The sequence below is a fragment of the Perognathus longimembris genome, chromosome 3 (assembly GCF_023159225.1).
Source record: "Perognathus longimembris pacificus isolate PPM17 chromosome 3, ASM2315922v1, whole genome shotgun sequence".
NCBI lineage: Eukaryota > Metazoa > Chordata > Mammalia > Rodentia > Heteromyidae > Perognathus > Perognathus longimembris.
In genome coordinates, this window is record NC_063163.1 from 90,262,063 (window position 1) to 90,285,948 (window position 23,886).

A 23,886-nucleotide genomic window follows, 5' to 3' on the forward strand; every position below is an offset into this window, starting at 1 on the left:
GCGAATTGTGCCAAAGCAGAAACAAATTTGCAGTGGCCAGACTCTACCATGGGACCCTATTGGTGTCCTGCCTGTTTTGCCTCCGCTCCTAGGAGGGTGAACTTTGTGCAACCATGGGCTCAAGGTATCCAGAGATGGTCTCTCTGCCACCCGTGGCCTCCTCACTGCATGTGGGGCCCAGCCTCAGATATGTGTGTGCTCAGCAAGCCCATACCACTTTGGAACTAGGTGTTAAAGTCAGGCCTTCATCATAAGCACTCCTTTTAATGTTTAGTTTTCCTTTAAGCTAATATGTGGGATGTTAGGGCAGTTTGACTCCGGCCTTGCTTGGTGTCATGACCTCCTTGAACAAAGGACTAACAACCAGGCAGACAGACCACTGCTGGCATCCCAGCTGCTAGTAACTCAGAACTAGATGACAACCACAGCTGCTTGCTGCTGGAGCACAGCTCTGAAAGACCCTGTTCTGGCCATGACCATTACAAACTTCCAGTCCCAGACATTTCCCATCACAAGCCTCAGTGAGCTCTAGGTGGCCCTGATGCCACTTCCACCCAGGCCAGAGGAGGAGCCCATCCCCTAGTAGCCCGGCAAAAGGCCTGTGATAGGCACACATCCAGCCTTCATTTGCATGGCCTCCTGTGATTGGCAGAAACAGCATTACCCTGCCCCCTTTCTGCTATGTAAGCCGGCTGCCCCACCCTGAGGCTGGACTGGGATATGCCCTCCTGTATTGCTTTGCAGTTGCAACATTAAACCCAATAAAATATTCTCTCCAGTGGTCTTCTCTGAGCTTCTTCATTAGTAGAGAGGCTGAGCTAGTGGCAGAAGTGACAACGGCTACCGTGACGACAGCAGTAGTTAGTAATGAAGCTTTGAAGAGTTCCAGAGCCTGTCTGAGATAGCAAAACTAGAAGGTGAACAAAAGTGGAGTACCAAGACTGGAAGAAGCAGAGGCTGAGAAGAGCCAGAGGGAGGAAGCTGCAGACACTGGCTACTGGAAGAGGTCCAGGGAGCTGACAAGCACTCAGAGTCCCAGACACCCTGGACACAAGTGCTACAACACTCACTGCCTGCAGCGAAGCTGAGGCTTCCATCACCAGAGGCAGGAAGGAGATGCAACACTAACAAGTGCTACCTGCTGCTGCAAGCCCCGGATTGTAATAGGTACCGAGTATGGGAGCTGCTGTGTGTGTATTTACAGTAACTGCCTGCTAAAGCTGGGGCAATGCCTGCACAGATGAATGGACCCAAAAAATATGGTACCTATACACAATGGAATGCTACATAGCAATTAGAAATGGTGAAATATTGTTATTCGCAGGGAAATGGTCAGAACTTGAACAAATAATGTTGAGCGAGACAAGCCTAGAACACAGAAAACAAAGGGGCATGATCTCCCTGATATATGACTGTTAAGATGGGGTGGTGGGGAGACAGTAGAGACCAGGTCTGTGAAACCAAAAACTTCTTGTCAAATGGTATTTCCCACAGAATTGGGTCAGCGACCAAACATTACGTAACTAAAACCAAACAACTACTCAACATATAAAGGTCAAAAATTGACCTCTCAGTGGAACACAATAGCTCAAAAACTATGTATGTATGTTCATATAAGACTACTGTCGACATATTGTCTATTGTCGACATTACATTTAAAGCCCTAGGTGAATTTTCTTTGGCATAGGCCACGTGGATACTGTATATGTTCTTGGTACATTGTGTATTGTATATATGTCTATCTGACCTAGGGAAGGGAAAGAAAAACAGGGTATAAGATGTCACAAGAAATGTAGACACTGCCCTACTATGTAACTGTACACTTTTTGTACAACACCTTGTCAAAAAAATTGTTTAATTAATAAATAATTTTTTTTTAAAGCTGGGGTAATGGCCCCCAACTCTCAGGGCTTAAAGCTAAGAGCTTTGGCTCTGCCAGTCCAACCCCTAGGCTTTGAATACTCAAAGGCCCAGGATTGCTAGCCCTAGAAGACCTTCATTTGGCCTACCAACTGTTCCTATTTTGGTAGGGCCGAAGGACCTCAGCAGATAACAGTTCAATTCTCTAGCCTTAGTGCCAGTCCCAGTGTCCCACAGGCCTTGGTCACAGCCTGATGGCCCTCGTTGCTCTTCCTGTGCCAGTGCTCAGGCCCCATGGAGGTCATCAGGCATAAGGTGGCCCAAGAAGTGACCAGTGGGTGAGCCTGACACAGCTAATAGCTTGCAGGACTGCAGTCACCCTGAGCAGCAGTGCAGGTGTTTGGAATAGAAGGCTTGTGGTCACCAAGTTGTACTCTTTGTGGGCCCAAGAGGGGTAAATAAAGGGGGCGGCTCACTACAAGCTAAGTCCATTGGGTGGATGATGGTGATTCAGGCCCTTGCTCTGGGGTTGGATCTGGTGCTGGCCTGCTGTGTGAACAGGACAGCAGTGGTTGCTGCCCCATGAGACAGCAGAATGGGCGGTGGATAGAGAATTACTTGGAGTGCAGGGCAGTACCACTGGTGAGGAAAGTTTTTTTGTTGTTTTTTTGGTGGAGGTTTTTGCCAGTGGTGGAGCTTAGACTCAGGGCCTGAGCACTATCCCTGGCTTCTTTTTGCTAAAGGCTAGCATTCTACCACTTGAGCTACAGCACCACTTCTGGCCACTTTCTATATACGTGGTGCTGAGGAATTGAACCTAGGGCTTCATGTATACCAGGCAAGCACTCTTGCCACTAGGCCATATTCCCAGCCTCCTGAGGAAAGTCTTTAGAAAGGGTGTGGCAAGGATCATCCACAAAAGGAACAAGGTGGCAGAAGTAAGACCACCCCAAGCACAGGCATAGTGGGTGCAAAGGTCCTGTGGACATCTGAGTTCTGAGTCCCTGAATTAACCATGTCTGGAGCCTCCTACACTGGAACTCCCAATGCTTGGGCCTTCATTGCCCCCAGCCTCTTATGCCTGGAACCATGGTCCCTATTTCCCCACTTGAACTGCTTATCTCTGGGGAACTGGCCACACGGGAGGAGAAGCCCAGAGTCCTGCTTCTGGCTAGCAGGTGACCATGAATCTTTTCCATGGAACCATTTTCTCTTTTAAAAAAAAATTAAGGAAATTCTTTTAAATTTTTATTAGCATATAGGGATTTTTTTTTTTTTTTTTTTTTTTTTTTTTTTACATACAGGGCTTTGAACTCAAGGCTGGTTTGCTTGCTTGGGTGGTGATCTACCACTTGAGCCATTCCTCCAACCTGACGTTTTTGCTCGTACTTTGGAGGTGGAGTCTCATGGTTTTTTGTGTTGGTTTTTTTCTTTCTTTTTCTTTTTTTTTTTTTTTTTGCCAAAGCTGGCTTCAAACTCAGCTTTGAGGGTTTTTTTATTTTTTTTTAATAGCACTGTTTTAATTATTTTCAACACGCCATGTGAACTCGTACTTTTTTTCTTTTTCCTTGTCTGTTTGTTTGATTGGTTTGTTTGTTTCTTTCTTTCTTTCTTTCTTTCTTTTTTTGGCCAGTCCTGGACCTTGGACTCTTTTTGCTCAAGGCTGGTACTCTGCCACTTGCAGCTCTGAGGTTTTTTGTTTCATTTATTTGTTTTTGTTGCCAATCCTGGGGCCTGCACTCAAGGCCTGAGCACTGTCCCAGGCTTCTTTTTTTTTTTTTTTGCTCAAGGCTAGCACTCTGCCACTTGAGCCACAGCGCCATTTCTGACCTTTTCTATATATGTGGTGCTGAGGAATTGAACCCAGAGCTTCATGTATACGAGGCGAGCACTTTACCACTAGGCCATATTCCCACCCTAAGGTTGATTGTGTGTGTGTGTGTGTGTGTGTGTGTGTGTGTGTGTGTGTATAGGTGCATGTGGGTGCATGCCAGTCCTGGGCCTGAACTCAAGGCCTTGAGCTCTTGCTCAGCTTTTTGTGTCAAGGTTGGCACTCTACCCCTTGGGCCACAGCTCTACTTCCAGCTTTTTGCTGGTTAGCTGTAGAGACCCACGCCCAGGCTGGCTTCAAGGTGATCTTCCACAGGGTTGGGAATATGGTAAAGTGCTCACCTCGTATACATGAAGCCCTGGGTTCGATTCCTCAGCACCACATATATAGAAAAAGCCAGAAGTGGTGCTGTGGCTCAAGTGGTGGAGTGCTAGCCTGGAGCAAAAAGAAGCCAGGGACAGTGCTCAGGCCCTGAGTCCACACCCCAGGACTGGCAACAAAAACAAAATAAGTAAACAAGGTGATCTTCCAGACTCCAGCCTTCTAAGTACTAGGGTTATAGGAATGAGCCACTGGCATCTGGCTCATTTTCTTTTTAAGTTATAGCAAGGATTTATTTTAGTAAAGTGGGTTAGAAGAGGGATAAATGGAGAAAGGAGAAGCGTGTCCTGTTACCCAGTCAGTGAACAGAATTAAGGATTTGTCTCATTTTGTTTTAATGTGACTCTGGGCCTGGCTGCAACAGCTCCAGGCCAGCTAACCTGAACATGGTGGGGGGGGGGGGGTCCCATGGTCAGGGGGCTGGGTGTTTCTTAGGGACCTAGCATGCTCAGAAATGGTGGCTCTGCTGCCTAGAGGGTTGGGGGGTGACTATGGTAGAGTCAACATGAACCCCAAGCCAGCAGGACCAGTGTCCTTGTGAGGAGAGTGGGACACAAAGGACTATGGGAGTCCACAGAAGTCTCTGTGCCAAGAGCTGTGCACTGCTGACCTCAACCCAGGACTCCAGCCTCCAGAATTCACAAAAAATAAGTTTCCAGCTGGGCACCAGTGGCTCACACCTGTAATCCCAGCTATTCAGGAGGCTGAGATCTGAGGACCATGGTTCAAAGCCATCCCAGGCAGGAAAGTCAGTGAGACTTATCTCCCATTAACCACAAACAAGCCAGAAGTGGAGCTGTGGCTCAAGTGATAGTGTCACTCTTAAACAAAAAAGCTCAGAAATAGTGTCTAGGCCTTGAGTTCATAAAATAACAAGATATTTATACTGCTAAGACCCCAGCATGCTTGGGATCTTTAAAAAAAAATGTCTGTTGTATGCAGGAAAACTCCCCCAAAGGGAAGTTGAAGACCTGGAAGCCAGACCACAACCACACAAGCTTCTCTCTTGTCAAGATCCTCAACTCAGTGCCAGGCATCAGTGGCTCATGCCTGTAATCCTAGCTACTCAGGAGGCTGAGATCTGAGGGTCATGATTTCAAAGCTAGCCCGGGCAGGAAAGTCCGTGAGACTCTTATGTCCAGTAAACTACTCAAGAAAGCTGGAAGTGGCACTGTGTTTCAAGTGGTAGAGTGCTCACCTTGAGCAAAAGAAGCTCAGGGACAGTGTCCAGGCCGAGTTCAAGCCCCAGAACCAGAAAAGAAAAAAATCCTCAACTCAGTCCACAGGCTGAACTTGAGATGCCAGGGTCTTCATTCACTTGCTAGGGGCTCTGATTGACCCATTCTGTATCCCATACCCTGCTAGCATCACGAGTCAGCCAGCATGCAGGGGCCTGGCCAGGCCCCCTTGTCCCTGCAGTCCAGTGCCTAGCCAGAGCCTGGCAGAGCACAGATGCCAAGAGGCCTGATCTCAGGAGCTTGTCTTGGAGACAACTCTCCAATGAACCTGGGTTGCCCTTTTTCTCATTTTTGCTAATTTTTAACTGTTTCTGGGGGAGAGAAAAGATGTCTCCATGATGCTGAAAGCTCTTCACTGCCCCTCACCTCTGCTGCCCACCATCCTTGCCTGTGTCTCCTGGCCAGACCCTGGGCCAGGACAGAACCAAGGAGGGTGTTAGTCTGTCCATTCCCTTTCCTTGGCCGGAGCTGGTATACAGTGGCACCGGTTGGCCTAACAAGAATGACCACAAGTTAGGGCATGCCTGGGAAAGGTGACTGCCAGCCAGGGCACCCCAGGACCTGGATGGTCACGAATGCCTTGTCTCTGAGGGGTACCCAGGCTCTGAGCGGCCCGGAGAGAGTATGCCAAGGCCCCACTGGCTGAATCCTGTCTCCTGGGTCCAGTGAAAGGCCAGTGCAACCCTGACAGCAGGGTGAGTGGAGAAGCTAGCAAGAGATCTGCCCACAGCCCACTGGTCCCCTGCTGGGGTGCTGAGCCAAGCCCTGCCACCAACTGCAGACTACTTCATCCCTCTAGGCCTGCTTCTGCATGGCTTCTATGTCATCAAAATTGTGAGAAGGGAAATTTTGTACGAGTAAGCACAGAACGGGAGCCAGACCCTTTCTCTGCTCCCAACAACTGGGAACTAGCCATGTTTCCCTTCCTGGGCCAGGCTAGGAGGCAGAGCTGGCCCAACCTTGGCTAACTGCAGGAGTGAAAGGGGGTGAGGACCTAGGGCCTAAGCTCAAAACCGCCATCCTCTTCCCACCCCCCACATCCCCTTGCAACCAGGACGAGAACCCCACTCCCTTCCCACCCACCGTCCTTCAACCAGGGCCAGAACCCCATCCCAGCCAAGCTAGTCCAGACTCGGTTGTTCTCCCCCCTCCCACGCTCCTATGATCTCACCCCTCCCACACACCCCCTCCCATGTTCCTCCCACCCACATGCTCCCCCTCCCACATTCCCCCCAGATCCTCCCTCCAATGTTCTCCCCCTCCCAAGCTCCCGTCCCTCCAGCTCCGCGGCCCGCGGGCTCCCCCACGCGCCCGTCGCGCAGGCTGCGGTGGCCTCTCCGACCACAGTGAGAACTCGGTCGCAGGCCCTGTGGCGCGGGCCGGGACCCTTTCTCCCTGCCGGCCGGCCCCACTCCCGGCCGTCCCACTACCATCTCGCGTGCTCCCTGGGCCTCACCAAGACTCGCACGCGGGCACGGGCCCTTTAAGGCGGCGGGCGGGGCGGGGCTCATTAGCATTCATTCGCTCGGCCCCGCCCCCGGGGCGGGCGCGCGGTTCAGTCTGTTGGAGCGGGGCGCGGAGCGGGTGCGGAGCCGAGCGGGGCGAGGAGCGGCTGCGGGCGGGCGGGCGTGGGAACCCGCGCCGCCGCGGCCCGGAGAGCGGGATGGGACGCCGCGCCGCCCGGGGGCCCGGCCCGCCGCGCCCGCAGCTCCGACTGCCGCCGCTGGTGCTGTGGCTGCTGGCGCTTGCGGCCCGCGGGGGCTGCGCCGCGCCCGCGCCCGCGCCCCGCGCCGAAGACCTCAGCCTGGGGGTGGTGAGTGCGCGGGGCGGCGCGGGGCCCCGGGCGGCGGGCGGGGCGGAAGGAGACACCTGTGCGCCCGTTGAGCTGCGGCGGCAAGGTGGGGCGCCCGGACCCTGGCTCGCGACAGGGAAACCGAGGCTGGGGACGCGAGCCGAGCGCACCCGGGTCCCGTCCCTGCGCAGGGCGGGAAGGGCGCCGGGCCTGAGCCGCCTGTATGCGGGCCCCAGCGCTGGGCACCGGCGTCGCGGCCGCCCGCCCGGCGGGAGTGGCGGGGGCGGCGCGCATCCAGGACGCTGGCCGCGCCTGGGGGCGCCGGGAAGGGCGGTGGTCCTGGAGTTCGTTCCGCGGAGAGCGTCGCCCCAGCCCCCGGGGCGTGGGTCTCGGCCCGGTTTCCCTCAGCTTCCTCCGCGAAGGCGGCCAGGCTTCCCCGGGCCCCAAACCAACAGCCGGAGCTCAACCGCGTGGGTCGAGCCCGCCCCGGAATAAGCCCGGGCACGGGCCGCCTCCGGTCCGCCGAGACTCAGGGACCCGGCCAGGGGCGCCCCTGCTCGGCACAAGACCGGCACCCTGCGCGCGGGGTCCCGCCGGGCAGGGCTCAGGCGGCCTCCTCCGTGTCGGGCGGGAACCGGGCTCGGGTCTGGGGAAAAGCCGTCCGGCCACCTGCAGTCACCCGCAAACATCTCTGCGCGGGCCCCACGGCGGCGCACACTTGGAGGCAAGGAGCCTGGGCTCCCGCTCCCAGGCAGGGGGGCGGGCGCCGCGCTCCGAGGGCTCGCGGAGGTGGGGTCAGCGCCCGCCGGGCTTCGGTCCCTGCCCGGGCCAAGTTGCGGACCAGACGCCGCGGAGTTGGGAAGTTTGCGCAGCCCGGCGGGGGCGGGGGCGGGGGCTCTGGGCCCGGCACCCCTCCACTGGCGCCCATCCCACTCCGGCTGCTGGGTTCTCCAACCTCGGGGTCACCCACCTGCTCCTACCCAGCCCCAACCAGCGAGAACGAGGCTCCAGCGTGGCCAGCGCCCGCAGAACTCTGGGGTCCACCCGTGGGTGAAGACCGCGGATGCCCAAGGTATCCCCGGCCTGGGACCCCACCCCAGCGCGGGGCGGCCCGGTGCAGAAGTCCTGCCCGGCGCTCCTCTTGCGGTGGGCGGCGCCATCTGGCGGTTCTCTGCGTCATGACACCGGAGCCTGGGGAGACCGTGGACCTAGGGTTGGGGCTCCCGAAACCCCCCAGCCCTCGCCCCTCACCTCCCGTGATGCTGAGCGTGTGCGCAGGCCTGGGACCTGTGAGGCGTCGACCCCCTTGTTCCTGTGCCGAGCATCTACCGAACAGCTTGCAGGAGGCCCTGAGGGGTCGCCTAGTGTGGCCGGTGCAGAACTGCGAACCAGGCAGGCTGCCACTGGAAGATACAAGGGTGGGTGCCGGGACAGTGAGGGCAGAGGGGGCCGCGTCCTCCTGGATCTCTGTGACAGCTATGGGGAGTCTAGGTTCATTGGGCCTGAGTTTGTCACTGGATTCCTTGAGTTAGTGCTCACAGCAAGGCGGGCAGGCCACGCGGGGAAGGCAGGCTGGGGGGGGTGGGGGGAGAGGCCTGGGGAGCCGCTGCTTCCAGAGACCAGCTGGGCAAGGACGTTGGTGTGTGTGCCACATGTCCACATGGTGACTGGCTTCTCCTCTCTGTACCGCCTGTGTGGGTCTGCATGACGCTCTGTTACCACCACCCCTTGAATTTCACTGCACGATTGTCCTATTTTAGCGAGGGCTGGCACATGTGTGTGGCCTGTTTCTGGTGCCAGGGCCCTGGATGCCACTGGGCGAGCATCTGAGGGTTCTGAGATGCGGGCGTCGGCTCACCTTGTGGTGGAGTGGAGCAAGTGGCCCTCCAGATTTCCTGTTCAACAAGGCAGGCTGGGTACAGGACAGCCTCTGGGCAGGGATGCATTCTGTCTCTACATGGGTGCAGATGATTGCAGGGCTGTTGGGGGCGGGGGGGAGCCGTGGCCAGGGGGAAGGACCCAGACTGTAGACTAGGCATGAGCCCAAATGTCCCTCCACCCATTCTGGCCACAGCCAGTGGCTCTGAGTCCCTCCACCCTCAGCCATGGTACCCTCACAAACCTGTAGTCCTAGGACCAGATAATCTCTGCCCGCCACCTCATCCACAGCCCTTCACCCTGTGCCCAAACCAGGCCACGGAGGGAAGTAAAGCATCTTCATAGCCCTCACCCTGGGAACCCTTAGCACAGACAAGTTCTGAGCCCAAGACCCCTTCTGGTACACATCTGGGCCCGGCAAGGATGGGGTGGTGTGGCAAGTGCAGAGACTGTGGTCACTTTACACTTGGAGGTAAGTCCTGTGCTGTTTCTGAGCCACTGGCCTTATGTTCCTGTCTACTCTCTGCCCTCTCCTGAGTTCCCATTCCCCAGCTCCTCTCCTGCCCACTCTCCTTCCTCTCCTGGGCTCCCATCCCTGGCTTCTTTCTGGGCCCGGGATGTCTGCATCCAGGTCCTCCCTCAGTTTCACACTTGCCATTACATTGCCATGAAGGCTCAAGACAGGGCCGGCCATCTGGCCACCTGTGTTACTCCAGGATGGCCTACCTGTGCGCCACCTCACAGCTCCCCCACCCGCCTCCTGCCTTGTAGCATAGAGGCTGCAGGATGGGCCCCAAAGCCACAGCCAGGCTTCCAACCCCAGTCACACTCACTGGCTGTGTGGCAGAGCGTCAGTGACCCGGCCTCTCTCTCCCTCTTCAAAGCCTAAACTGAGATGGCAGTAGCACCCCATCCTAAAGCAGATGCCCAGTTCTGATTGAGCACTGCTGAATGCTCTGGACATCTCCGAATCGAGCAGTGCCATCCCACCTTTGATCCCAAGGACCAGGCAGAGCACCAAGGTCATGGGTGTGGAGACTGTTCCAGGGCCTTTAGCTGTCAGAAACTCTTAGGGTCTATGTGCTTAGTCCTTCCTCTCCTCTCTCTCCATTCCCTGACCTGCAGGGGCACTGGTCCACCCGGTCTTCCCACCCCAGGACAGACAGGCAGAGGCTGCATGGGGTCCTGGGATCGCTCCACCCACCACCCTGCCCCAGAGGAAGGCAGGGCTACTCAGGGACCTTTCTGTGGCCCAGCCAAGTGTGTCAGGCACGGACACTGCAGCAGACTATGGCTTCCTCCGTTGACCGTGTGCTACATGACCCTGGACATGTTACTGCACCCATCTGGGCCTCTGTTTATCCTCTGTGCAGTGCCCACCGGCCCCCTTGTATATGATGCTGTGGGGATGGGCACCAGCCACCAGCATGGCCTCTGGGCCCCAATTTCCTCACCAGAGATATCGAGCAGATCAGTGAGGCGCCTGCAGCCCTCCAGGCTGGTGGGCCAGCAGAGGGGGAAGAGGGTGAGGGCTGGGCTGCCAGATGGCCCAGTGTCTGAAGGGGTGTGAGCACCAGTAGGGGGCCACAGGTGCCGCTCCGCCTCAGCTGTGGGCCCAGCCAGCCCAGCTCCAAGGGGCAGTGAAGGAAATGAGTGTGCAGGCCTGGGGGTGGTATCTGCATCCCTATAAATTTGCTAAAATTATCGAGGAGATTTTATGCTGTGTACATTATGCCTTGTTAGAGCTGTAAAAAGATACACATTGTGTCAAATGGTGATAAATGTTTCAGTGAAACTTGAAACAGTAAAGTGTGAAGCCACATGGGCGGGATGTGGGCAGACATCTCTGGGGCATCCTGGACCCCGCTCATGACCATGCCCACCATACCCCCTTGCAGTAATGACCCAGCTCAGGGGTATGTGTCATCCCAACTCCGGCCAGGGCCCCTCCCTCCCTCCTGGCCTCCCTGGTAGCCTTCTGGAAGGTTCATCCTGCTGTGGGGATGTGATGCTGGGCGCCCGCATGCTGCAGCCTCTGTTGCCCTGGAGACAGCGGTCCATCTCTGTAGCGACAGGAGGGAGGGCTGGGCGGGAAGCAGGCAGCCCTGATGGCCAAGCACTGTCCCAGCTCTGTAGGTACAGAGCGGGTAGGGGCAGGGGTGGGAACTCCGGGGGGTATAGGAGGTGCACAGCCTCAGGGGACACGGTAAGGGGAACAGAGTCAGCCACTGATTGCTTCCTGTGAGGTGATGATGAAGCTGGGCTCCTGCAGGACCCCAACTTCTGGGCAGCTCTCGTCAGCCTGGCAGCCCAGGGCCCCCAGCCCTGGCTCACTGCCACCGCACCGGCCCATTAGCCTCATTTGACATTTCAGATCTGTTAGCCCTGGCTGCTGACACCCTCCCTCGGCTGGGCTCTGCCCCCTGCTTCCCCGCTGGCTTGCAAGGACCAGAGCGGGGGTGGCTGGGCTCCCTCTGTCTGCATGTGCACTATGAAGCCCACCACAGATCAGCCTCCACTGGAATGCTGGCCCATGGCCTGGGGGAGAAGCAGGAGGTGGCCGGGACTCTGTGGTTCCAGTGGCACGAGAGAGGGCCACCCCATGAGGCAGGAAGTCCAACTACTGTGCAGATGTCCAGCCCTGCCAGCCTGCCCCTGGAGACCAAGTTTGATGCACAACACCCACTGTTGGGGAGGTTGGGAGGGTGGGGCCTTCCTGAGACCTCCACCTGCCCCTCCCCAGCCCACCTTCCCGAGTGGTTGAGGAAGCCCCTGAGGGTGTCACAGCTGACCTGAGTGGCAACCACAGGGCCCCAGGGCTCTGTGGCAGCCTGTGTGAGCATGCACGCGTGCTCTCTAACACCTGGAAGGAAAACTGCAGGAGCAAACTTTAAAATGCTTATTCAACTTAACAAAACAGGGAGCAAAAAACGTGCATTTCGGGAGGAGTTTTCTCTGTGTGGCATCTGACCAGGAGTAGCCTGAGCTGGAGCAGCTGGGAGGTGTCCAGCAAACCATCAATGAGGGTAGGGCTTGTTCTTAGTGTGTGGATGGGGTGGAAGGCACAGGAAGTGCCCAGAGCAGACAGTGGGCAGATCTGGAGCAACACCTGGGGCGCAAGTATCATAGTGCCACCCCAGGTAGGTGCAGCTTGTCACTCCAGGCCCTAGGGAGAATGTGTCCTTTGTGCTTAGGGCATCTCAGGCCCACAGCTCTGTTCCCTAACCAGCCTGGGCCCTTACCTGGGTAGGTGAGCTGCTCACTGCATTCATATGAAAAGCACCTGCAAGTCAAGAAGGCCACCTGTGCCCCCCACTCCCACCCAGTATGGCCAGTCCCCAGTGGAGGCCTCAGGGAGTTCTGGGAGGTGAAGCCCATCCCCCAAGTGCTGCCCATGCCATCCTCCTAGGAAGGCTGTGTGGGGCCCAAAGGTGTGCCACTTAGGAATATTAAAATATCAGAGAGAAATAGATCTTCTCCTTGGACTTCTGGCTAGACAATGCTGGGTTCACCCTTCTCAAAGCAGGAACAGGCGCCTTGTGGACTCAGAATCCCCAAACCCCAACACCACTGAGGTCCTTCCAGCCAGCAAGTCCGTGCCAGGCAACATGGTTTTACCGTGTTGTCCTGCCGTGGGCGTGGGCAGAGCGCCACCTGGTGGCTGAAGTGCATGAGAGCAGTCGCCACTACACAGGGTCTTGCTGCCTCCTCCCGCCCCCCAGAGGCCTCAGGCCTCCCTGCCCCAGTCTCCAGAGGCATTGGGCCTCCCTCTCAGACCCCACAGGCAGAGATGAGAACATGCTGGGTCTGTGGTAAAGGCTCACGCAGAGTTCCTGCTTTACTTGGGCATGTGTCCCTCCTGTGGGCCCTTCACAGCAGATGAATCCACACAACACCCACGTCCCCATGCACTGCATTTTCACAGCCAGCATAAGGCACCTTCCAGGTTTCACTGCTGAAGAAACTGCCCTTCCCAGGGCAGAAGGCAGAGGTGGCCCAGTAAGCAGCCTGGGGTGGGGCCTCTGTGTGGCCTGTACTTGGCACTGACCGCATTTCAGAACCTTTAAATTCCGTTTTCTTTTCTTTCTTTTTTTTTTTTTTCCTGGCAACACTAGAATTTTAACTTGTGCTTCCTAGGCAGGTGTTGTCACATGAACCAGGCCCCCGCCCCTTTTTGCTTTCTTAGTGCGTTTTTGAGATAGTCTCATTGTTGTTTTTAAACTCAGGCTAGCCCAAAACCATGATCCTCTTACCTCTACTCTCTAGCTTCCCTTTTTAAATTTTATTTATTTAATTAATTTTATTTTGCCAGTCCTGGGACTTAAGGCCTGGGCACTGTCCCTGGAGCTTCTTTTTGCTCAAAGCTAGCACTCTACCACTTAAGCTACAGCGCCACTTGCAGCTTTTTCTGTTTATGTGGTGCCAAGGAAGCAAACCCAGTGCCTCATGCATGCTAGGCAAGCACTCTACCGCTAAGCCACATTCCCAGTCCCTTTTTGTTATTACTATAAAGGTGATGACAGTATAAAGGTTAGGTGTAACGGGGTTACAGTTACATAGTCAGGTAAAGAGTATCTTTCTTTCTGGACAATATACGTTCACTTTCTGGAGTATCCCCCGGGGCCAGATATTGGTGGCTCACACCTATAGCCCATAACCCTAGCTACTGGATCTGAGGATCACAGGATGAAGCCCACCCAGGCAGGTCAGTCCATGAGACTTATCTTCAATTAGCCACCAGAAAACCAGAAGTAGAGCTATGGCTGAAAATGGTAGAATGCTAAGCTTGAGCAAAAAAGCTGAGACAGCACCCAGGCCCTGAGTTCAAGCCCCATAACCAAAAAAAAAAAAAATCCTAGCTACTCAGGAGGCTGAAATCTGAGGATTAGGATTAAAGTTCAAAGCCAGGCTGTGCAGGAGTCTGTACAATTCTTGTCTCCAATTAACCAGCAAAAAGCCAGAAGTGAAGTTATGGCTCAAGTAAGCACCAGCCTTGTGAATAAAACGTTAAGGTACTGCGGCCCAGGCCCTGAGTTCAAGCTCCGGTACTTGTGTGCTCATGTGTGCGTGTGTGCACATGCGCGCACACACACACACACAGATGTTCCCTGGGTGGGCATTGGCTTCCTTGGCAGGAGTGATGGGGCAGAGCTGGCCTGACCACCGCACCAGTGTGGGCTCATGCTGGCTCTTCGCAGAGCAAGGCTGCACCACCCCACCCCTCTCCTTGCTTTCCACCTCCAGGAGTGGCTGAGCAGATTTGGCTACCTGCCTCCTGCTGACCCTGCCACGGGGCAGCTGCAGACCCAGGAGGAGCTGTCCAGGGCCATCGCCGCCATGCAGCAGTTTGGAGGCCTGCAGGCCACCGGCACACTGGGTCAGTTCTGCAGGGGTAGCAGGAGACGCCATGGTCTTTGCCCCTCCTGGCTGCTCTGGCTCTGCCGCTGACCTTCACTGGCCAGGGTGGTGGCCTCACATGTCCCTTGGTCCAGGGTGCAGAGGGAGGGGAGCTCACGCACAGACCCCCGTGGACCCACTTGGCTCCTGCTGAGAAGAGGGCCAAGGCCCGGCTGCTCACCTCAGTCCACCCCACAGATGAGGCCACACTGGCGCTTATGAAGACCCCACGCTGCTCCCTCCCAGACCTACCTTCTATGGCCCGGGTACGAAGGAGGCGCGAGGCTGCGTCACCAGCCAAGTGGAACAAGAGAAACCTGTCATGGAGGTAGGTGTGGGCAGGTGCCGCGTGGGCTAGGCCCATGCCTAGACCCCGAGTCAGGTGTGGGTAGGACTGGGCCTTGGGGGCGCCTCTGCCTCACACCTGTTTCTGTCCACACCTCACCTGCTCCTTCCTGGAGCTCTGCCCTGCCCCCTCTTCCCCTAAGGACGCACAGCCTGGTCTACTGTGAGCACCTGCAGTCCCTGCCTCCACCGTGGCTGCAGAGGCCCTGGGGGTTAGTCAGGTCGTGTTCAGAACACAGACATTTGGTGGGACACTGAGGGATGCAGCACAGCTGCTGGACCCCAGGGCCACTGCTAGCTCAGGGAGGCCCCTTGGGTGAAACTGCAGGCACAGGCCTGCCCAGGTCCTGGGGCTAACCAGCTGGTGCTCCCCGATGACACTTCTTCCAGCCCCAGGGCTCCCCTCCCTCCACTGTCCCATCCACGTGTGGGCCAAAGTGCCTGGGCCCCTACAGAGGACTGGGCCTGCATCCTGCCAACGGGTGCATCTCTACCTGCATACCCCCAACACACCCAGGTGCCACTCCCAGAGGGAGGCCCGGGGCAGGCAGCTTTCTGCAGCTTGAACTCCTCTCTGACCCCCACCCCAGAGTCCGGACTTTCCCCCGTGACTCCCCACTGGGCCGGGACACAGTGCGTGCACTCATGTACTACGCTCTCAAAGTCTGGAGTGACATCACGCCCTTGAACTTCCATGAGGTGGCTGGCAACACTGCCGACATCCACGTCGACTTCTCCAAGGCTGACCACGACGATGCCTACCCCTTCGATGGTCCCGGTGGCACTGTGGCCCACGCCTTCTTTCCCGGGGACCACCACACGGCGGGGGACACACACTTCGACGATGACGAGGCGTGGACCTTCCGTTCCTCAGGTAGGTGCAGTGTGGAACGGGGCCCCTCCCCCCCACAGCTGCACCCCACGGTGTGAGGACGCGCACAGCCCTGTGGGAGGAGAAGCAGCCCTGGCCCACAGAGCAGAGTCCCCAGACTCTACGGCTTAAGCAGTCTGTGTCTGGCTGTCAGGTCCTAAGACCTGTTTCACTCTGGTGGCACCTAGGCCACAGCCCTCACCTATCTGCGGACAGCACTGCACGTCACCCAGTGGGGCCCCTCCACGCTTGCTAGCACTAGGAGCCAACTCCCATCATTGGGGGTGTCCAGAAGGTCAGTGTGTGCATTGTCAGCCCAGGTCACCCTTGACCCCAGGACCTTGGTATCTGCCATGTGGTCATCATCGCTACGTGAGGGCACAGGGCCTCCAGGGGGAAGCCATGAGAGAACCCACGGGCTACAGCCAGGACCACGCAGGCACCGTGCGTGCCTGGGGAGGCGCTGGCTACTGCCTCACAGCCACTCTCCCCAGATGCTCATGGGGTGGACCTGTTTGCGGTGGCTGTCCACGAGTTCGGCCATGCCATTGGGCTGAGCCATGTCGCCGCCTCAAGTTCCATCATGCAGCCGTACTACCGGGGCCCCGTGGGTGACCCTCTGCGCTACGGGCTGCCCTACGAGGACCGGTGCGCATCTGGCAGCTGTACGGTGAGCGTGGAGTGGGCAGGGCCCCCTCCCCTGGGGGGCTGCATGTGGTGGGCGGCCAGCCCTGGCCTCTGCATGGCCGAGAGGCCTCTGCCCCTCCAGTGGTAGCATTCACTGTGGGAAAGAGGCCCTCCCTGCTTTCTGCTCCCACTGTGCCCCAGGAGCACAGGGCGGCCTGGAGTGCACCCCTAGCTCCTGGTGCATCTGCATCTCCTGGCTGGGCCACCCCGCTGAGCACCGGGGCCCAGAGCCAGGCCTGGTCCTCCAGTCCACGGAAGCCACATGATGTGGCCCAGTGTCGGTTCAGCAGAGTCCCAGAGGTGGAGGAGGAGGACAGTGGGCCTGGGTTCCACCTTTGTCTCCTGGTCTCCACAGGTGTGCGGGAGTCGGTGTCCCCCACAGCGCAGCTCGACACCTCGGAGCCTGAGGAGCCCCCCTTGCTGCCAGAGCCCCCTGGCAATCGGTCCAGCACCCCGTAAGCTAGAGCCCCACAGCCATACCCTGGGCTCCCAGGCCCAGCTGTGCAAAGCCTCACTGGGTACTGACTGGACCTGCACAGTGCCGTGTTTTTCCCTCCCCACACCTGCACCCCGGGCTCTTACCCTCCCGTCAGGTCACGCTCATGTGTCCTCGTATTCCTCACACACCCCTGTGACCCTCCCCTCGTATTCCTCACACACCCCTGCCGCTGACCCTCCCCGTCAGGGCACGCTCATGTGTCCGGATTATGTGCCATGACCAGAAGCATGGCTGAGATTCCCTTCCTGTGGGGCTGTGTTTAGGAACTGGAATCAGGTCCCAGGCTTGCATTCAGCAGCACTGTGATATGCGGGGCCCAGACCACCCCTGAGGTTCCCCCCGCCCCCCCCATCTGTGGTGCACCAATCGATGTATGCTGAGGTTAGACCCGCCCACGGTGTGCACACCTTACTGTGTGCTGAAATTAGACCTTTGTGGCTTAGGAAGTGGCAGGCAGCGCTGATTCTAGTTCACCTCTCTCCCGTTGACTGCGGTGCCTGGCCAAGATGGCAGGGGTCGTCCACACCTGAGGTTCTGGAACGCTGCTCCCCAGGTCCCTGGGTTTGGGACCCCTGACCCCAGCCCTGGCTCTGTGCCCGCAGGCTCAGAAAGGATGTGCCTCACAGGTGCACTGCGCACTTCGACGCTGTGGCCCAGATCCGCGGGGAAGCCTTCTTCTTCAAAGGTAATGCAGGGCCGAGGGGAGGGAGGGACAGGCCCACCACTGGTGCCCGCAGCCACCTCCCATCTGTCCCCCAGGAAAGTACTTCTGGCGCCTGACAAGGGACCGGCACCTGGTGTCTTTGCGGCCGGCTCAGATGCACCGCTTCTGGCGAGGCCTGCCGCTGCACCTGGACAGCGTGGACGCTGTGTATGAGCGCACCAGCGACCACAAGATCGTCTTCTTCAAAGGTGGGTACCCCAGGCCTTGCCCTCTACCAGCTGTGCCCAAGGAGGCTCTTGCTAACCCAGATTTGCGTCCCCATCCTCCCATTCTGACCTGCATTCTTTTTTCTTTTTTTTTTATTAATTAAATTTTGTTGACAAGGTGTTGTACAAAAGGGGTACAGTTACCTAATAGGGCAGTGAGTACATTTCTTGTGATATCTTACACCCTTGTTTTTCTTTCCCTTCCCTAGATCAGGTAGGCATATATACAATACCCAGTGGACCAAAATCATATACAGTAGCCACGTGGCATACGCCAAAGGAAATTCACCTAGAACTTTAAATATAACGTCAACAATAGAGTTTGCTTATCCTTGTCTTATATGATCATGTGTACATAGATAATCCACTGAGAGGTTTATTTTAGACCTTTTTATGTTTAGTAGTTGTTTGGTTTTAGATACATAATGTAAGGTCGCTGACCCAAACCTGTGGAAACACCATTTGACAAGAAATTTTTTGTTTCGCAGACCTCCAACCTGCATTCTTGACAGTTGTGTGGAGCACCTACTGTGTGCCCACCTGCATTGTAGCAGGCCCCGCAGGTTCACAGGGTGCACACACAGCAAGCACCTCTGTCCCCAGGCATCCGAGAGCCCTGATGGGTGGCAAGGATTTAACCTGAGGTGAGGAGGAGCAGCTGGAGGCTGTGCCCGGGCTGTCCTCCTCCCCCTCCCCCCCCATCTCCCTACTCGCCATCTCTCAGGCACGTGCTGCCAAACTTCACCAGTCTTCTTCCATTTTAAGGATAAATAATGTTTTTTTGGTTCTTTTTCATTGTTTTTGCCAGTCCTCAGGCTTGAACTCGGGGCCTGGGCACTGTCCCTGAGCTTCATTTACTCAAGGCTAGCACTCTACCACTTGAGTCACAGCGCCACTTCCAGCTTTTTCAGTTTATGTGGTGCTGAGGAATCGAATCCAGGGCTTCATGCATTGCTAGGCACTAAGCTACATTCCCAGCCCAAGGCTAAATAATGTTACATGAGAAGGATGACCCACACACATTCCTCACCCAGTGGCACAAGGCAGAGAGGCCCAGGGCTGGCTGCCTGACTATTGTAAAGTCTTATGACTGATTTGGGCTGTTGTGAACACTGAGTTGCTTTCAATTCTTTTGACCTTCTGCTAGGAAGTAAGATTATGGGGTCATGTAATTCCGTGTGTGTGTGTGTGTGTGTGTGTGTGTGTGTGTGTGTCAGTGTCAATCTTGGGGCTTGAACTCAGGGCCTAGGTGCTGTCCCTCAGCTTCTTGGCTCAAAACTAGTGCTCTACCACTTTGAGCCACAGCTCTACTTCTGGCTCTTTGATGGTAATTGGAGATAGAGTCTCACTCACTGGCTTTCTTGCCCAGGCTGGCTTTGAACCATGATCCTCAGATCTTAGCCTCCTAAATAAATAGTTAGGATTGCAAGTATGAGCCAGCGACACCCAGCTGTTGAATGTTTTGAGGAGCCACCATGCCATCCTCCACAGTGACTGTGCCATCCTCATTCCACCAGCCGGCCGCAGGGCTCCTCTCCTGGCCAGCCCATGTTCTGCATTGACCTGGACGCGCTCCGCAAGGCTTCCTGCTGCATCTCCCCAAAGATGGGGCCTGCTGGCCTGCTTGTCACATGTGGTGGTTGTTTGTTTTTGGCTTTTGGCTAGCTTCTTTTTGTTTTTTTCTTTTTGCTTTGTAGACAGGGCCTCACTGTGTAGCCCAGGCTAGCCTGGAAAGCTCTTGTTCCTCCCACCTCAGCCTCCTAAGTGCTAGACTGCAATTCCAGCACCATCTGCTTAGGAATTTTTATGGGACATGTCTGCAAACCCTGTGCCTGGCAGAGGGCTTCAATGCCTTGCGTTTGCACAGAGTCCATAGTGCTGTGAACATTGGGCCTCTGGCTCTTTGTCTGCCTGTAAAGCTTTCCCCACCCTGCACATGGAGCACTGATGAGGTGTGAGAAAGCTTCTTGGGCCTGGTGGCTTTTCAGTGGTTGCTGGCACACACAGGTAGCTGGTAACCTGGTGACCCATGCCAGGCACACAGCAGGTGCTCAGTGACTATTCATGAGGACTCAGGCCCTGTGGTGGGGATGACCACATTGTGGCTATCGTGTCCCATACCTGGGTGAGGGTAACAGACAGGAGAGGGCAGAGCTGGAGCTCCCCCGCCCCGGGGTGGGCCGAGCTGAGCCCCTTCCCCCCGGCCCTTTCTCTCGCCCCCCCAGGAGACAGATACTGGGTGTTTAAGGACAATAACGTAGAGGAAGGATACCCACGGCCCATCTCCGACTTCAGCCTCCCGCCAGGCGGCGTCGATGCTGCCTTCTCCTGGGCGCACAATGACAGGACTTATTTCTTTAAGGACCAGCTGTACTGGCGCTATGACGACCACACACGGCGCATGGACCCTGGCTACCCTGCCCAGGGCCCCCTGTGGAGGGGTGTCCCCAGCACACTGGACGACGCCATGCGCTGGTCTGATGGTGAGCGCTGGGCATGGGCAAAGCTGCTCAGCCTCAGTTTCCTCATCTCTGTAGAACATGAATCACAGTGGTGTTTCTGGGTGGAGTGACCCCCACACGTGTGTGTGCACGCGGACATACACACATACACACAGAGGTCTGGTCAGCCACTGTCCACATGTCTGAGAGGCCCTGACCTTCCTGGATCTATAAACATCACACCCCTCATCCACCATGACCCACCCACTCCTGCCCACTCCATCCACCCACACCTACCTCTTTTGCTTCTCCCAAACACGCTTCCTTGGGCCTTTGTACCTGCCACAATGATCCCAGACATGTGTGTACACATGTGTATGCAGATATATGTCACACATATGCACACACACGTTCGTGGCTGCACACAGCATTGGCCCCAGTGCCCACACGGGCCCTTCCTGAGCATTACCTGGCTTGCGGTGCCCAGCCCTGGGGCTCTGCCTCGAGGCTCCCCCATGGGACCGGGCCTGGTCCTCCAGACCAGGCAGAGTCTTCCACCCTTTGATGCTGTGTCCCCAACATCTAGAGCAGCAAGTGTAGAGCAGATCCTACATTAAAACCATGTAAACCAGCCGCACCTCCAGCGGACGAGGCCTGTGTAGGGGCCTGACAGGCCTGGCCAGCCAATTTGAGGCACCCTCGGCGGCGCTTGGCTGTCCTCCCCACCGCCTGCATCCTCTCTGCAGGTGCATCCTACTTCTTCCGTGGCCAGGAGTACTGGAAGGTGCTGGACGGCGAGCTGGAAGCCGCCCCGGGATACCCACAGTCCACAGCCCGGGATTGGCTGGTGTGTGGAGAGCCTCCATCAGAGGACAGCGCCGGCCCTGCAGGGCCAGCGCAGGGCCGCAGCGGTGCACAGGATGGGCTGGCCACGTGCTCCTGCACCTCAGCTGCATCCCCGCTCACATCCCTGGGGTCCTCAAAGCTGCTGTTGCTGCTGCCGCTGCTTCTGCTACCACCCTGGACACTGGAGTCTATGGCCCCTGCCCGGGCACCTTGAGGGACAGACACGCTGGCCACAAGGGAAAAAGGAGCCTCAGAGGGCAAGGCCACATGTGCCGTGGGCAGGCAGCCAGCACGCCCATCCACAGGCCCCACACCACACATCACCCAACTTACCTAGCAGGAGCCCCGGACGGCAGCAGGGAGGCTACCCGCCCCTTGCTCTGGGTCACACCAGCTCTGATGTCCTCTACATGGGTCCTCACTGATGGCCCTCGTGACCTTCCTGTGCTTAGATCCTTGCATCTCCTGTCTCCAGCGGTCCTCGTGCTCGGTCACCAATGGGGGTCGAGGCCCAGTGGGGATCCAAGTGCAGACACACACCCTGACCCCAGACCCTGCTCACGCCTGGCCTTCCCAGTGCACAGACAGGCCCGGCAGCAGTGTCAAAGCCTTCCCCACCCCACAGGCCAGCCAGGCCCCTGCTCCTACCAGGTTTGAATCCTGGCCCAACCGCAGACAGGACATGGTGGATTGTGTTCCTGTACCAGACCCCTCCTGACCAGGCAGGACCTCGTGTCCCCTCAGGTGCTGTGACACAGGGTCTTTGGGGCATTTGCACCCCTGAGCCGGCCTGCCAGCGCCTGTGGCTATAGCAAGACATCCTGCAGGCTGTATTGTGACTCACCTGGTTCCCTCCCTGGTGCTGCAGGGGGGACTTCAGAATGCCCGGGGCCCAGCTAGGAAGAGTAGCAAGGTGAGGGTAAGCCATGGACCCCAGGCAGGAGAATAGTGAGTGGCTATGGACAGCTTCTAGGAGCAGCCAGGTCCGCAACAGCATTGTCACCTGGAGCTGTGGCAGTACTATCCCCGGCCCTGCATTGGACTTGTTAGTGGGAGGCTGTTCCTCAGAGTGAGGAGGGAGAGGGGACTGAGCCCCTGGTTCTGTGATCTGAGGGGAGACAGCATGGCAGAGGACGCAGTGGCAAGTGTGCGGGCAGCCTTCTACCTGTCAGGAGGCTGCTGTTCACATCCCATTTCACAGGAAAGAAAATCCCACAACCCCTAGACCCCATCATCCCTGCTTCCTGACATTACCCACACTCCCCATCATCCACACCCTCCAGACTCCATCATCCAGACCCTATCATCCACATCCCCAGATGCCATCATCCACACCTCCTACCACATGGTGCAGATACACCCTTCCCCCAGAGGCTGCTCTGCTGATCCTTGGGCCTGGAGCCTGGCCCAGGGGGAAAAAGCAGCTAAAGCTGTGCAGGCAAAGCACTGTGCTCCCACCTACCACTTCTATGCCACCCACTTCCCTGAAATGATCGGGCCTGGGTTCCCCCCACACACACACCTCCATTCACAGGGCTGTGCTGCTTTGCCTGCTCCTGGCAGGTCCCTGTGTGTCCAGCAGACTGTGGGGAGAAGATCCCTGTACAATTGGGAGTATCCAGAGAGGGTCCTGAGGGCCAGACTTGCAAGTCAGTGCCCCTTTGCTGAAGTCTCACTGTCATTTTAAAATCCAAACTAATAAAGTTTTTCTACACCAGCTGGGGGCCGCTCAGTGATAGAGCTCTTGCCTAGTATGTCCCCAGCATCCATGAAGAGGTAAACAGGAGGCTCCTGAGCCCCCTCCCAAAGCTGCACATGTTCTCTCGCTCTCACACAGTCCTGTATGGAGAGAACAGCTTCAGACAGGAACCTTCCCTGAGTCACTTGGCACATGCCCCCCCCCCCAGCATGGTTCTCTGTGCCACCCTCCTGAGATGGCAGCTGAGAGATGATTTGGGACTGCCAGGCCACCGGGCTCCCTCCTCCATCCCTGACTTGTTCCACAGCATCCTCTCCAGGGAAAGCCCCAGCCCAATGGCTGAACGCCATGCAGCCTGTCCTCACCCTCACACCACTGGCTGCTTGGTCTCTCCTGACCCGGTGACCTTGGAACTGGTGAAGGTGGCAAGCAGGTGCTGTGTGCTCTGCCTGCCTGAGGCAACCAGGCGGAAGCTTCCTGATCACTTCCCATCCCAAGTCAGGCAGTGACTTTCGGGATGCACTGGGACTAGAGGTATGGCTGGAGCTGGAGAGCACTAGCCTTGAGCAAAAAAGGCTCAGAGATAGCATGTAGGCCCTGAGTTCAAGCCCCAGAACTGTCTGTCACAAAGGCAGGCAGTGGACTCTCCCTAGGGAATGCCATGAACTCCCTCATCCCACAGGACTGTGTGTCGACTGGGTCCCTCCCTGGAGGTGGCAGCCTGAGACTGGCAGAGGAGGGGCTGAGTTAGCCCCTGCTCTCCAGCTCTTCTGCAGAGTGGTAATAGGAAAGGCCCTGTGCCCACTGAGGCAGATGTGCTCTGTAAACTGGGCCTGAGCAGCACAAAGTTTCAGGAGCTGTGTTGTACCTGTGTTCTGGTAACGGCAAGCAAGTATAAACAACTACCACCTAATTAACTCAGCTGGTCAGCTGGGGAGTAGAGTGCCCCCTTTTACAGAGGGGGGGCTGATAATCATGACAGCTCCCTGCCCCCCACCAAGTACAGAGATGAAAAACAGACAGCCCCAGGTGGTCCACTGGGCTGGGAGTGTCTGGAGGGACAGAGATCAAGCAAAGGGCTCAGGGTGGGTGTGACTAGAGCCCCCAGGGCCCTGCAACGCAACCTGTCCTGCGTGGAATGTAGGGCCAACATTGCATCACCTGGGAATCCCTACCCCCAGCTCAGCCCTG

At 57.0% G+C, this 23,886-nt stretch overlaps 1 protein-coding gene across 1 annotated transcript; it reads left to right on the top strand.

The window, feature by feature from the left end:
- The first annotated feature begins 6,973 nt into the window (after positions 1-6,973).
- Mmp17 (matrix metallopeptidase 17) lies at positions 6,974-22,714 on the top strand. Its single transcript, XM_048343164.1, is given in 11 exon segments — positions 6,974-7,123; positions 14,225-14,357; positions 14,576-14,705; positions 15,313-15,596; positions 16,088-16,240; positions 16,243-16,263; positions 16,636-16,735; positions 17,382-17,464; positions 17,539-17,691; positions 19,935-20,192; positions 20,897-22,714. Coding segments are annotated over 11 exon segments (1,779 nt in total). The 3' UTR covers positions 21,211-22,714.
- Positions 22,715-23,886: the final 1,172 nt, after the last annotated feature.